Source organism: Schizophyllum commune (genome assembly GCF_000143185.2).
Source record: "Schizophyllum commune H4-8 unplaced genomic scaffold SCHCOscaffold_16, whole genome shotgun sequence".
Lineage (NCBI taxonomy): Eukaryota > Fungi > Basidiomycota > Agaricomycetes > Agaricales > Schizophyllaceae > Schizophyllum > Schizophyllum commune.
The window spans coordinates 537,121-551,094 of NW_026089553.1; the positions used below are offsets into that span (position 1 = coordinate 537,121).

A 13,974-nucleotide genomic window follows, 5' to 3' on the forward strand; every position below is an offset into this window, starting at 1 on the left:
GCTGTCCTTGTCTCGCCAAGGCAGGTCTCGTATACCGCCCCCGGGGCCACTTACCTAGTTGAAGCGTGGAGTTCCTGGTTCTGGCGTAGGGGCTGATTGTGGCGCATTGGCTGTCGGTGTAGGCTGTGGCGGCTGCGGCGTTGTCACTGGCGGTGGTGATGGCGATTGCACTGGTGCGGGCGGTGGTGCAAAGGAAGGAGTGGCTGTATGGCTCGCCGATGTGGACTTAGCAGACTCGCGCTCGGAGCGCCTCTTTGCTGCATGAAAGAATGCTTCCGGGGTACTAGGCTTCTGACCTGCTCGTGCCTGTCTCATGCTCACCGCGGTTGCGCTTGCACGGCCCTGGACATCTAGTCAGGAGAGAAAGAGATGGAAGGAAGCAGTATCACGCACCTCTTGAGCAGATGAGGTAGAGGACTTGGGGTCTTGCGCCTGTGGTTGTGGAGCAGCAGAAGTGGTCTGGTAGGATATGAAGCATTAGTACATGGAAAACACTAGTTATGCTATGAGCACGCACAGAGGATCTTTCGGTGGTGCTCCCGCCTTGCTGTTGTTGCTGTCGTCCTAGTCCATCCCGCTTGCGGTGGTAGACTGCCATATGGCTGCAGTATCCGCACTTGCGATTCTTCGGAATAGCACCCATATCCTCGGAGAAGTCCAGGAAGGACTCGCAATCGCAATCGAGGAAGAGACATGTGCCCAGCATGGACGCCGTCAGAAAGGTTGTGGAAGACATTGGACCACCACCACTGGACCACCGCTTGTCACCTCTACCACAACCACCATCCAGCGTGAGACCACGCCTTCGCACCAGATAGCAGACAGGAAGAAGGAGGCAGAGTTGACTAGCCGCTTAGTCGCGAGTCCGAATAGCTCCGGGGAGATGATCGAGATGAGGCAAATGAGGTGTATTCCTTACCGCAGCTTTACATATGTAGGTTGTATGTAGGTCGTAAAGCAACGAGCCGCTCTGTACCAGCGCTCGCATCTGTTGAGAAGTAGTCGTCGTCCAAGTCTGCAGCAGATAGGCCTTCCGAGATATGGCGGGATGACGGTTCAAAGCAAGCTCAAATTTGACCACAGGCCCTTCCAACAACTCCTCTGTATACTGTGTACCACAAGTCGTGCTCTCGCTCTCACTTGTGCCTGTGTGAGGCCCCTGCTCTGGGCTGCTGCTACTACGAGGGACAAGTGATGTCAGGTTGCACAGGCCTGGGAAACGGCGAGTCCCATCCAGACAGCGCAGCTTGAGAAGGAGTGAAGGAGTGGGAGGAGAGATGCCCCACCACCTGGGACGGCGAGCAGGCTCGGAGATCAGATGGCAAGAAGGCGTCCGCAAGCCGCTTGTTAACCAGAAATCTCAAAGGAAAGCACGGCGAAGATGAGGGCAGGCAACTCCCAGGGAAGATGGGAAGATGAATCAATTCAGCGGGTGGGACATGCGGCTGCGCTGCTCGATGATGGAAGGAGGATGACCAGGCGGTCAAAGACAGCAAGTGGGACGACGACGATGACAACACGCTCACACGCTCAGCCAGCGAGCAGATGGTGGTCGTGGACGCGCTCGACTACAGCAAGGAGGAGGATGGCGTACACAGCGGTGGTCGCACACTCGTCGCTGAGGTGAAGGCATCCAAGGCCCGACGTCAAACTAAGCAAGTCACCGCCGACCTTTGTGACGCCCAGAGCCCAGAAGCGCGACAGACCGCCGAGGCGCGCAGCTTCGAGGCCGTGATGCGTGAGCACGCCCGCCGCCGAGCAGCGCGCTGCAGGGCTCGAGGCAGAGCTGGCGAATGTGGACGGTGAAGTCCAGGGCATGCAGGCGCAGTTGCGCGATGCAATGCACAGGCTCAACTCAACGATCTAGAATCGCACTGCGCCAACTCGTGCTTTTACCTCGGGGCGAGCATGATGACCATGGCGACGCGCACGGGTAGTGGTACCTCGTCGAGGAAGCGGCGGACCATAAAGAGCAGGTCGCCCGTGATGCTGTTCGCGAACGCGAAGCCGGCGAACGCGGCATCGATGCGCGGCGTGAGCATGACAACGACGGTCGTGACGCCGACGGCGGAGGAGAGGAGGTTGAAGCGCACGGATAGCCAGCAGTTCACGCCACATCCAGTAGTATGGGTTTAGTATGGATTTGCGTTCGTGTCGACGCAGCGGAGCATGTCGCGCATAAACTTGGTCGAGGCGCCGAAGGCGCGGAGGATGGTAACAACAGCGGGGAGCATCACCGAGTCGAGGCGGCGCATGTCGCGGAAGGTCTGGCCGTAAACCTTGCCAGCTTGGTAGTAGAAGAACCCCGATTACAAGCGCGGCGGCGGCGACGAAGGGCGGTCCACCGACCACGCTGACCGTGATGATTGTCGTCGCCGTCGACAAGCTGTACATTGCCGTGCGTTCAGAGTTGTCCTGAAGCGAGGAGTCAGTGCCCTCGAAATCTGTCCCAAACCGATTGAGAACACGTCCGCGGGAGACAGTATCGTGGAAGCGAATGTTGGCGAAGAGGACCGACTCAAGAAGGCGCTTATACAGGACGCGGGAGGCATGGATGGAACCACCGTCTGAGAGTCGGTTAGCCGGAGGAGGAAGAACACGGCTTGAAAATATACGTACACAAACTGGACCAGCGGAGAGTCGTGACAACGAGACCCGCAAGAGCAACCGCGGCGTAGACGCCGATGTAGTAACCAGCACACTCTTGCGCTCGCTCGGCGGTTCCTGCGCCGACCAAAACCTCAGCCAGCCATTCTCAGCAATGGGGGAGAGCGCAGAGACAACGAAGACGAAGACGAAGAACACCCAGTACCACTTATCGCCAGAAGCTTTGAAGTAGGTGAGCCTATTTAATCTTCGTCAGTCTTCCGCTATGCTGTCCGAGGCCCATGACGCACCAGATGTCCTTCCCACGGCGCGCGCTTCTCCTCCTCGACAAGCTTCCGGGGCGGCTTGCGAGCGTTCGCTGGGGCCACAGGCGGCGGCTGCAGCACCGTCTTCAGCTCCGACGGGCGCCCCGCCCTCGCTCTCAAAGCCCCCCTCAACCCCCCTCAATCGCCTGCTCCTCCATCTCATCCTCCTCCACCGCGTCCACCGCCTGCACCAGCCCCGCCATCACGCCCGACCCGCGGAAGCCCTCCACGCCGCCCCATACCTCACGCGCCCATTGTCCAGCGCGCGAAGAGGCGGTTGTAGCAGAAGTGGGTGTCTCAGCAATGAGAATTGCCTTTGAAGCCGTTGCGGGCGTCTCTGAAGCAGCTAAGGGCATTTGGGGAGTAAAAGGAGAACATTCGGCAGGCCTAGGCTTTGCTTGCGCCAGGCGAATCATAAGCTGAAGCCAGATCTAAGCGCACGGCTTCGCGCACTTCGACGTAACGATTGGTGGCGAGAACTGGAGGTTGCGCTTGAGCACGAGAGAAGGGGTTGAGGCTGTGTTGGTGCAGGGAAGCCGTCCATCAGTATTGCCGGCAAGTCCACCACACGCGGGCTAGGCAATGGCGTTGGGCAATTGTACAGAGGTCTCCTGTAGCGAGGGCTCGTTCTCTTCCGATACTGGACTTCTCGGCACGTCTGCGCCCATCGACGTGGGTCTACAACCTCGTCCGAGCGAGGAGAGCAGTCCGCTGCTTCATGCTAGCTCCGATGCTAGAAAGAGCCCCTTTACGAGGAGCGGGAGCGTACGCCATTGCGATGGTTATTCAGCGGTTCGATTGGTGGTACGGGCAGTGGTTGATCGGGATGGCAAGTGATAGTGGCTTCCGCATCCGCGATGAAGTGCTTTGAGGCCAACGCGCGCGGACTGTCTCCTCGGGCTCGAAGGATACGAGATCGGCGTTAGTGAGGCGGCGAACGAACGCGACATAGGGTTCTATTGCAGCGTGTATAGGGATGACGGGGGGTCGGGCAATGCTGTTAGGCGCGTCAGTGATCATGGGTCCATGCAAACATGGGTGCACAACGCACATGAGGAACGGCTCCTAAGCGCCGCGCCCGTAAAGTCGCGCTTCACGAACAGGCGCAGGAGGCGCTGAGCGTCCAGCGCTGATCCTGAAGATATCATCAGATCAGGGTCGGCCGCTAGATTATAATCATGGCGGCGCGAGTGCTCACCTCCCTCATGCGCTTGGCGGCGCAATCTTCGAGCTCTTGCTGCCTCGCTCTTGCTGCCTCTCTTGGTCGAGCGCGCTAGCTCCACATATGGGGCCGGGACGACATTGGGCGGGTGCGGGGTGTATGGGCACAGATAGACAGAGGCTGGGGAAGGAACAGCAGGCGGCCTTAGGGATGTCTCGAGTAGATTACAGTGTGCTGGGTACGCTGCCGATGGTGAGGGGATGGTGAGGGGACATCCTCTTCAGGCACGGACGAGCAGCAAGATGGTGATAAGAGACGAGACCACCGGGCAGCCTCCCAACGCCAAACGAAGTGGGCTGGTCGCCGAGTGAAGGAGAGCACCAAGTTCGGCGAACTCGGACCGCCTTCCCGTGTTTGGTCTGCTTGTCTGTGTTTGTCCCCCATGCAGTGTCTCGTACATTTCGCCATCAATTAGCGGAAGGGAAGTGGACTGTTGTGTATCGAGGGGTGAGGGAGGGTGAGGGGCAGGGCAGCGTGGTGTGGTAGGCAGACCTGCTCCGCGGGAAACGCGTCTTGGCGGTGGTCGGGGTGGTCAGCATCGAGCATGAATCATATCTCATGCCTCATGCTGCAACCTCCCAACTTCCTATGCTGTATAGTCATCGTACATATACTACCACATACCACGGCAGTTAATTATTCAATCATGCACTTTCTCCTTTGGAAAAGCGATTCCTGCTGATCAGAATGAAATAAATCATGTGTCGTTGAGAGGCCATGGTGCGCAATTTCATCGTTCCATTAATCCATTGGTCCCTCCTCATTCTTCTCACTGAGGATATGCAAGGCTTCCTGTTTTCAGTGTGCCATTGGAACACACCTTCCTTTATCCAGGGCATCGTAGCTTCCCATTTTTGGACTTCCACGACCTGTCAATTTCGGGTAGATCCCCAATGTGTGACACCTTCTCTTTTGGAATCTTCCTGTTACTTGCTCATTTAACGCGTTGCCAATAGTAGCTTCATAATTTTCGGTGCGCAACATTTTGTAGCTCTAAATATTCACTACTGAAACATTTTCCGGACACTATACCGCCCATACGACTGTCCCATGAAGGAAGAGGATGAGCAGATTCGCAAGCGCTGCATCTCCGTTCTGTCGCTTTCTCTTATAAGGCGATGACAATCTTGCATAAGGGCGTCATTGAGACCATGAATAGAGATTTCGACCTGGAAATAACACAATAGCACGGCGGCAGGGCCGAGATGTCTGGACCGTATGCATGACCTATTCGCAAGACGGGTGGCCCCTGCGGACTTCCTTCGCATGAGCCTTGCAACGGAAGTAGCCGACCAGATCCGGTGGCCAAGTTTTTGCATTATTTCAGGAAAAAATAAGGTACAGGAGATTTGCAGAGGCCGACGATGATATGGCGAAGGGAGGAATTTCTCGCCACTGTCGTGGTTGAGAGCAAGTCGCTGCGGCAAGACCCGAAACCATTACACGTGACATGTCACGGTTCGAGTTGACCAGTTACCAGCCACCGGCAAGGCAAAGGATCAGTTCATGAGACTAGGCATGAGAACATTTCACTGTCCGAGATCACTTCGACTTCTTGTATTACTTCTACACCTACCAGCAAGTCTAAGGATGCGAACGAGCGAGACGAAAACAAGTAAGATAAGAGCCCAGCAGCTAGACCAACCAAGATTCCTAGTAAGCGTTATGTATGAACGTGAGTGAGCCACGATGCAATGGTGGTATGTATCATATGCAGGCAGGCGCAGAGAAATACGTTAGAAGGAGTGTGTGTATGTTCGTGAACAGAACGAGTAGGTAGATCGTCTGTTTGCGGCGACGCGCAGGAACATAGGTTGAGAAAATGAGATGCATACTGTATAGATAGGCATTCGCGAGATGGATGGATGGAAAGCGGTATAGAGCTATAGAGCAGAAGAGCGAGGAGTCCGAGACGACGCGACCAGCACGTGAGGATGAATCCATCAAGGAGGGCCTTGGCGAGGGGAAGAGAATAGCGAGAACATCTTCTCCGCGCCCTCCTTGTACTTCTTCAACTTCTTGGTCCTGTGCGGGTCGCGCTCCCTGTCCTCGCGGACGTCCGTCTCTGCACCATCCGAGGACATGCTGTTCTCCCCGCCAACGCTCATCGCCGACTCCTTGGACTTGAGCGAAGGTGACTCGGGAAGAGTCGCGGACGGGGACGGCGTCAGAGCACCCAAACTTGATACAGTCGAAGCGCCAGAAGTAGACTGCTGGAGCGCCGACCGCGACGTCGCGCTCGACCGAGTCGAGTACGCTGACGGCGGCGGCACCTTGGGCTTGAGGAACTGTTTCGTGCCCTTGCGGAATGACAGCGGCGTACGGCCACGGCTTCGCGTCGATGGGCTCGGCGAGCCACTATCCGAGGGCGGCGTAGTGACATCCGACTGCTGCGACATGCCAGACACCGAGCGCGACGTCGTCCCATTGGTACGCTGCTGAGACGGCGTAGGCGTCTTGCGGAAGACCTTGAGGCGATACCTGTCCACGACACCGCGCGCAAACAAGCTGGTGCCCTTCGCCCCATTGCGATCCACGCACTCGCCATCCACAGCCTCGACGAAATCCCAGTCGTCGTCTTCTTCGTCGGGACCTGCAGCCGGGCCCTCGTCGTAGTCGTCGGGGAGATCCTTGTCCAGCGCGGGAATGCCAGAACGCTCGCGCCTGTTGCGCGCGGCCGTACCGCGATAGCTCGATTGGCGCTTCTGGGTCTCCGCCTTCGTCGTAACGCGCGCCGTCTTGACCGGCTTGCCATCCTTCTCGGGCACCTCCGGCGCCGGCACGTCCTTGCTCGGGCGCGGCTTGGCCTCCGCCTCTGCACCGTTCGCCTCCGGCTTGGCGGGTGCGGTGTCGACAGGGGAGACGAGTGGCTTGTCCTGCGCCGGCTCCGACGGCTTCGCGACATCTGCCTGAGCCTGAGCCTCCTCGAGGTCCGGCACAGGCTCGGCGACCGTCGTAGGACGAGCTTCCGGCGTTTTGGGCTCCTCGACCTCCTCTGTCTGAGACTCGGAGCCTTGCTTCTCCTCCCGAAGCTTCTTTAGTGCCTCGTCGAGCTCCTCCTCTTCGTCTTCCTCCTCTTGCTCCTCCCCGCTCTCCTCTTCTTCCTCTTCCTCCTCGACATCGTCGTCCAGAAGAACCGAATGACGGCCCTTGAACGAGTATCCATCGAAAACATCCACGGACTCCTCGGCGTCCGTAGTGGAGGCTGGGCGCACCGAAGACGAAGACCGTGACTGAGAGGGCGTGTTGTTGTTCGAGCTCTCGTCATCGGTACGTTCGGCGTCCGTGCCGCTCTGCTCTTGATCTGTCTCGTCGACGTACTCGTCAAGAACAGGCTCCATGTCCAGGAAGGTGTCGTCGAAGTTCTGGGTATCACTTGCGTTGGATGGGTCGATGGGAGGAATATACGGGGCTATTAGCGAGCGTCAGCAGGGTCCATGGCATGACGGAGGATAGCACTTACGGATATAGCGTTTGTAATACACATGTCCCCAATCTATCATCGAGAAATAGGGATGTCGCTTGATTCTGGGTTCGCACAACCGCAATGCGGGGTTGCGTTGCAGGAGCTGCGAGTGTGCGTGAGCTACGGCAATAACAAGCAGGCAGGAGAAGTCGTACACCGCGAATCAAGCTCTTCGTATCGTGATCTATGGCCTTGTCGTCTGGGAACTGCAATTCGTCCTGCAGCACCCGTACATACATGTCGGAATGGTTGTTTGCCCAGAAGGGCGTCTAAGAAAGGGTGAGTAACAGATGGCCTCCAGCGGTATGAAGGACTCACGATGCCCGTCAGCATCTCGTAGAGCATAGTGCCGAAGCTCCACCAGTCGACCTCGTAGCTGTAAGGAAGACCTTGAATGACCTCCGGGGCCAAGTATTCCGCCGTTCCGCAGAACGTCGTGGTCGTCTCCTGCTGCCCAACACCCGGCGCCCAGGACAAGTCTTGGTCACCTTTCATCCACGGAGGAGATGCAGGAGGGATGAACTCGCCCCTGGTGCCATTGGGCGTGGACGGTGCCGTCGTCAATGTTCGCCGCTTCGGGAACTCCTTAGAGAGGCCGAAGTCCGTCAGAACGATGTGACCATCGCCACCAATGAGGATGTTCTCAGGCTTGAGGTCGCGGTAGATCACGCCGGCGGCGTGTAGGCCTTCGACGCCTTCGACGATCTCGGCAGCGTAGAAGCGCGCGCGGTCACGGCCGAGGCGTCCCCAGCGCGCCAGTTGAGTGGCGAGATCTCCGCCAGGGTGGAAGTCCTGAGCAACGAGCAACGAGTCAGTCTGGCAGAAGTAAGGTTAGACGGCGCGTCACGTACCATGACTAGGAAGAGGTTGTCCTTGTCATGGAAGCTCTGGTGTAGCTTGACGACGAACGGGTCCTTCGCCTGCGCAGCCATGCGAGCCAGGACGGCCTGCTCGGTGAGAGTATGCTGGAGTTCCTGATGAGCCAGAACATGTCGCTTTGTGATCGCCTTGAGCGCGTAGAGCGACGAAGTCTTCTTGTCGCGCACGAGAAGGACCTTGCCCGCGCAGCCCTTGCCCAGCACGCGCATCATCTCGAAGTCGTCGATGGTGACCTTGCGAGAAGGCTTCTTGTCCTTGCGCGGGTCGACAGAGAGCCCGCGCTTCTTCCGCGGCTTGCGATGCGTCGACTCCTCGTCGCCCGTCACGGACTCATCGCCCGTGACGGAGGACGCGGTGTCGTCGTGGCCACCGAATGCGCGAGACATGCGTTGATCAGGGTCCGCGGATTTGGCGCGGCGGATGCGCGAGAGCGGGCTCGTCTCGGTGGTGGGCGTAGCTGCAGCGTCTTCTTCTCCCGCGAGAGATGCCTCAGCGTCCTCCTTCTTCGGCACGGGGTGCGGTGTCTCGGCTTCGGGGGTAGGGGATGGCGGGAGAGGCGGTACAGAATCCTCCGGCTCGTCCCCCTCCTTAGGCACGGGTGCGGGCGTAGCGGGAGCGGGAGTGGGCTCCTCCTTAGCGCCGATCTCCTCTTTGACACTGGCCTTGTCGTTAACGGCATCGGCGACGGGGGCTGGAGCGGCCCCGGTGGGAGCCGACGTGTCCGTCACTTCGTGCTCGGCCTCTTCCTGAATATCGTCCTCGCGTTGCTCGACGTGGATGCTCATCTCCTCGATATCGTCTTCGCTCTCCGCATCGGCGTCCTGGCCGTTTGTGCGCCGACTGCTGGCGACGCTCGGGCGACGACGATCAGAGGGAGCGGAGGAAGAGTGCTTCTTGTCCTTTGAGCCCCCGTGGGCCGCAAGATCCGAGCGGACACGCTTGATCGCGCGCTCGACCCGCACGCTCTCCAGGTCGTCCATGCGCACGCGGATGAAGCGCTTCCACGGACGAGCCTGACGCATGTCGGGCATGTTGGATATGGTGGTGAGGTACGACGCCAGGGCGGTACTGAGGGTGGAGGGCGCAGCGGTGACGCCGGGCGCGTTCTGGTTCGTCGGGGAGAAGGCGAGGAACGGGTCGTTCTGCTCCGCGCTTGGTGACGCAAGAGGGCTGGCGACGGTGGAAGCGACGTTGGAGGCAACGGTGCTGGCGTTCTGGGAGCGCCTGGTCCGGTTCGTCGCGGGAGAGGCGAAGCGCGAGAGGGTGTTGAGGAAGGTTGACTTGCGCTTCGGCGGCGCGGGTATCTTCGAAGGGTCGAGCGGGAGAGCAGGGAGCTTGAGGCCGGGATGGCCCTCGCGGAGCTTCGTGTCGAGTTCGACGATCTCCATCAACGTGCGAGTGAGTGTGAGGTTATGTGTAGGCGCTGGGTTAGGTCGCGGTCAGGGTCAGGGTACACGAGCGCGGTCGCTACGCACTCTTGACGTATATACTGTATGCCGTCGCATCGTTGGGAGTCTCGGCAACACTGACGCTCCAAGGCGCATCTGGGTCGATGCGGATCGGCACCCGCTTCGTGGATGGCTGTCTTGAAGGCATGCTTGCTGGAGCTAGTACTGTCCTGGAGGCCGTTGTCGCGCACGGGACGGTGATCACTGGCTATAATACGCGTGATTCCAGCAGGAAATCAGGATTTGGGACCGCGGAAGTAAGGGCAAGCGTAGCCCGCGCGCGAGGATGTGGCGACAGCGAACGACACGAGGGAAAAAAGGGCAAAGAAGGCGTGTTGTACTGCAGGTCCGTGAAAGCGTGTTGTTCCACGGCCACGTTCCCGACCTCGAGGCGCGGGAAAATTGGGCTTCCCGTTGCGACTTCCTGGGCGCTCGCCGTCCTTCGTATGTCGACTTCGGCCTGCGCAGCAAATTACGAAGAAGGAATGGCGGTAGCGGTCTGACAGTCGTGGTTTTGAATGAGTTGTATATTTCCCGAAGCGGAAATAATGCAGCTCATTGTTGTCACGTGTATTCGTCAGCTTACGCATATAAAGTTCAACATTGGTTCAACGCCGATGCCGTACGTGCATGTCGCGCGCAACCTTGTCTATGGGAAGAGCATCTCCTTATGTGACTAATACGCGCAGCAGCCAAACGACATCCGGTGCGATAGTCGAGTCGAGCGCGTTTAGAGGCAACATACATTAGTGGCCGTGCGCCTCAAAATCTTCATCATGAGTATCACGAGTACACCGCTGGGTGTGTCATTTGGCAGAGTCGCCAGCTTCTCTCGTACGTCCATAGCCCCTCCGGCCAATCAGTGTCATGGCCGTAGCATGAGGGCATACGGAAGACATCGGAAATAAAGAGTACACGTACATCTGTCTTCTCTCAGGAAGAAATGTTTCTCTTTTCCGATACCGAAGGAGGTAATGTAGCACTCGTGTACTTCTCCGTGTGTCATCACCTGTGTACGGACGCGAACGTCAAGCTCGCTGGAAACATTGCATTCCTCCAATGGAACGGTGAGACGACAGATTCTCTCCAATACGCTCACCCAGGCCTTGCCGTCCGCGCCATCATGGAGGTTCAAGAATGCAGAGGGAGCGACCTGATAGAGTCAGAAGCACCTGAACAGCGCTAGCATTCGCAAATCAAGCGGTTCGAGGTAGAAGCCAGGTCAGAACACCCTATCAACCTCAAGGGCGATCTTCCATTCAATGGTATCACTGAGCGCGGCTTGCATATAGCTCGTGGTATTCATAAGCATAAGCGTCGAACAATAGAGGCGTCGGCTAGGAGGGAGTGGGCTCTGGTGCCATGACGGGACGGAATCAAGGTCGAATCAGCGTGGGAAACCGCCCATGTTGAATTTCGTTCTGATCCCGCGCGGGCCGCCGCGCTTCGGCTCTTGCCGTCATGCGGTTTCGGGCCACCGTCGAGAATGTCAGCTTGTTCTTTAGTGAGGAGACTGGTCGAGACGGTGAAGAAGTGCTACTAACGGTTGCACTATCATAGGACTCATTCAATCCATTGAGAAGCTACAGAAGAAATGCATCATCAGGTTCACGGAGGAGACTATGCACATCATCTGCAACCACGACGCGAACGAGGGCGGCATTCAAGTCTGGTCGTGCGTATTTCGATCCCCATAATCACTCAATCCGGTGATACTTTAGCTCCTACTTGCGATTAACGCTCACCGCCAGCCAAATCAAAGTCATCACCATCTTCACCTCCTACCGCATCCAGTCCAATGCCAACAACGAGATCACCATGGCCCTCGCTTCCGACGCCCTCCTCGCTACCCTGCGCTCTTGCACGACCCACGAATCCGACGACATTACCGTCAAGCTTGCAAAGAAGAACGAGCAGGCGGTGTTGAGTTTTGAAATCAGCGGCTTTTCGCGCGTCGGGCAGCGTGTACGGGTGGCGCATGATGTGCGCATAGAGGTACTCAAGCCAGCGGACGTGGAGAGGCTGGGGGAACCAATGTGCCCAGATCCGGATGTGAGTTGATTGCTCACTATCGTTCTGTCACGTACAAGGGTGCGAAATATAGGAACGGGCCTAACTCGAGCGCAGGCCCACATCCTGCTACCACCACTGCAGAAATTGCGCACGGTCGTCGAGCGCATGCGTATAATGTCCGACGTACTCGCCATAAGGGCGAACGGTAGCGGCTGCTTGCAGCTCGCCATTCACACGGACGACGTCAGTGTCGACACCGTCTGGAGGAATTGTACGAATCCAAAAATGCGTACGTCTTTCTCTGCCTTCGCTCTACTCTCCTAACCGATAGCAATATATAGCACGCGCGGATGCCTCCTCCCAGGACGACTCGGGTGATCGCGACCCGGAGCAGTACCACTCTGTCTTCGTCAACATCCGCAGCTTCATCAAATTCCTGAATGCGCACGTCGTCTCGAGCACGACCATGGCTTGTAAGTGCTATATATGCGCCTTCTTCTACTGGCATTTGCGCCTTCTCCGTTAGAGTATGCGGCTCTCGCCCCTGGCATATGCACCCCTCCGATGCGAATGGCTAACGACGCCCATAGGCATCTGCCAAAATCACTGCATGATCCTCTATGTCTACATCGGCGATGTCGCGACTACGGGAGGCGTCTTGACGTTCTATATACCGGCTATCATCGACGACGAAGACGGCTAACCCTTTCAAGACCTCTTTACTGCGCTCTATGGGAGCTCCGGTGATACTCATTGCTGATGTACCACTGTCTACTATCTCGCTGTGCTTACTGCTGTCGTCTGCTGCCATCGATGGACTCATTGCTCATTCTCGCTCATGTCCATGTCGGTGGCTCTCTGGGCGCCTATTCTTGTGAATACAGAAATCCTGGCGCTTTATCAATGCTTCTTGAAAGAATTCTTGTGCGAAACCGGCCGCGGATGCGTCGATTTGTACTAGAGGGGGCGCTTCCTCCCCTTCTAGTGACTCACTAATCCTAGTATCCGCGAGGCGCGCTGTATAAAGTGAGCAAAGAACGATGAGCAGGCAATTTCTTGTTCACAATGAGCGACCTCCCCCTCGCGTTCGAATGCGTCGAATGCGCTCTGACTTACTCATCTCGCGAGCAGCTGTTCTCGCACAATGTTCTCTATAAACATTACTTGTGCGGGATGTGTCTATCTGCTCAAGTCAGCGAGCTCTCCCTGAAATACGTGCGTATGACCTGCTTCTCCTCAGAGGGCCCCGTGCTCATCATCTCAAACTCCCAGCACAAGGCATCGCGTGTGCATGAAGCTCGCAAGTGGAAGTGCCCGCTCTGCACAAAGCGGAAGTTCAAGACGCCCTCTGCACTGGCCCAGCACCTCGAATCCGGCTTCCACCCAGGCGTGACGCGCTTCCACCTTGTCGCCGCCGCCCAGGCCCTCCCCACCGCCGCGCAAGTAGCCATCCGCCCAATGCCCGGCATCTACGCCGCCCCATCGCCCATGAAGCTCGTCGAAGCATCCGCCAAGCCGAGCAGCTGGACCGGCAGCGCCTACCAGTGCGAGAAGTGCCCGAAGGCCTTCCACACGCTCCTCGCGCTCGACCACCACCTCGCGTCGGCGGCGCACGACGAGGCGGAGCTGCGCTGTCCGGCATGTGCGGCGGAGTTCGCGCTCACGTCGGCCTTGGTACATCATCTGGAGAGCGGGTCTTGCGGGCTGGCGAGTTATGAGCGTATTCAGACGGAGGCGAGTGCCATTATCGGCGCTGTTACGCGCTTGCTGCAGGATGGAGAGGTTCCGGAGGGTGTAGTTGGCAAATTACTGGAGGCGTGAGGGCCTGCGCGAATCCACGGGCTCGCATGTTCGTCGTGGTTTACTTGCAGGGGTAGTTGAGGGTAAACACCCTCCGCTTGATACTCATTGACGATGAAGACCGGTTACTCTCTGCTTGCGCTCCACTACCTACTTGCTGCATATACTTCCCCTCGGACTTCTGCATTGTATTTCCAATAGCCACTGCTGTATCCTCACTTGCTCGAAATCAAG

The 13,974-nt window shown here is 57.8% G+C and overlaps 6 protein-coding genes across 6 annotated transcripts; 2 read left to right on the forward strand and 4 right to left on the reverse strand.

Moving 5' to 3' along the window:
• Positions 1–54: 54 nt before the first annotated feature.
• Positions 55–736, reverse strand: SCHCODRAFT_02603594 (uncharacterized protein; the record flags this gene model as incomplete). Its single annotated transcript, XM_003026253.1, has 3 exons — positions 55–342; positions 394–459; positions 518–736. The coding sequence occupies 3 exons, from the start codon at positions 734–736 to the stop codon at positions 55–57; spliced, it is 573 nt and encodes a 190-aa protein (XP_003026299.1).
• Positions 737–1,530: 794 nt separating this feature from the next.
• SCHCODRAFT_02673626 (uncharacterized protein) lies at positions 1,531–1,818 on the reverse strand (the record flags this gene model as incomplete). The annotated part of the gene is made up of 1 exon (XM_050346683.1): positions 1,531–1,818. One exon carries the CDS (start codon positions 1,816–1,818, stop codon positions 1,531–1,533), a length of 288 nt encoding a protein of 95 aa, XP_050197173.1.
• Positions 1,819–2,132: 314 nt separating this feature from the next.
• SCHCODRAFT_01176824 (uncharacterized protein) lies at positions 2,133–3,268 on the reverse strand (the record flags this gene model as incomplete). The annotated part of the gene is made up of 5 exons (XM_003026251.2): positions 2,133–2,287; positions 2,346–2,567; positions 2,620–2,724; positions 2,898–2,984; positions 3,046–3,268. The coding sequence occupies 5 exons, from the start codon at positions 3,266–3,268 to the stop codon at positions 2,133–2,135; spliced, it is 792 nt and encodes a 263-aa protein (XP_003026297.1).
• Positions 3,269–5,649: 2,381 nt separating this feature from the next.
• Positions 5,650–10,439, reverse strand: SCHCODRAFT_02644731 (uncharacterized protein). The gene is made up of 6 exons (XM_050346404.1): positions 9,955–10,439; positions 8,452–9,902; positions 7,919–8,392; positions 7,756–7,869; positions 7,598–7,703; positions 5,650–7,546 (listed from the first exon to the last, which is right to left on the reverse strand). The coding sequence occupies exons 1-6, from the start codon at positions 10,073–10,075 to the stop codon at positions 6,078–6,080; spliced, it is 3,735 nt and encodes a 1,244-aa protein (XP_050197174.1). The 5' UTR covers positions 10,076–10,439; the 3' UTR covers positions 5,650–6,077.
• Positions 10,440–11,374: 935 nt separating this feature from the next.
• Positions 11,375–12,808, forward strand: SCHCODRAFT_02644736 (cell cycle checkpoint). The gene is made up of 6 exons (XM_003026338.2): positions 11,375–11,431; positions 11,488–11,602; positions 11,679–11,979; positions 12,055–12,229; positions 12,282–12,413; positions 12,531–12,808. Exons 1-6 carry the CDS (start codon positions 11,389–11,391, stop codon positions 12,641–12,643), a joined length of 879 nt encoding a protein of 292 aa, XP_003026384.1. The 5' UTR covers positions 11,375–11,388; the 3' UTR covers positions 12,644–12,808.
• Positions 12,809–13,005: 197 nt separating this feature from the next.
• Positions 13,006–13,761, forward strand: SCHCODRAFT_02520839 (uncharacterized protein; the record flags this gene model as incomplete). Its single annotated transcript, XM_050343463.1, has 2 exons — positions 13,006–13,155; positions 13,213–13,761. 2 exons carry the CDS (start codon positions 13,006–13,008, stop codon positions 13,759–13,761), a joined length of 699 nt encoding a protein of 232 aa, XP_050197175.1.
• Positions 13,762–13,974: the final 213 nt, after the last annotated feature.

Excerpts from the sequence above, each read along its gene's own strand:
- SCHCODRAFT_02644736 (XM_003026338.2), top strand. The coding sequence starts at position 11,389 with ATGCGGTTTCGGGCCACCGTCGAGAATGTCAGCTTGTTCTTTA. Across the intron at positions 11,432-11,487 it reads GAATGTCAGCTTGTTCTTTA|GACTCATTCAATCCATTGAG; the intron begins GTGAGGAGACTG and ends GCACTATCATAG. Across the intron at positions 11,980-12,054 it reads CAATGTGCCCAGATCCGGAT|GCCCACATCCTGCTACCACC; the intron begins GTGAGTTGATTG and ends ACTCGAGCGCAG.
- SCHCODRAFT_02644731 (XM_050346404.1), bottom strand. The coding sequence starts at position 10,075 with ATGCCTTCAAGACAGCCATCCACGAAGCGGGTGCCGATCCGCATCGAC. Across the intron at positions 9,903-9,954 it reads ATACAGTATATACGTCAAGA|CGCCTACACATAACCTCACA; the intron begins GTGCGTAGCGAC and ends GACCTAACCCAG. Across the intron at positions 7,547-7,597 it reads GTATTACAAACGCTATATCC|CCCCGTATATTCCTCCCATC; the intron begins GTAAGTGCTATC and ends GCTCGCTAATAG.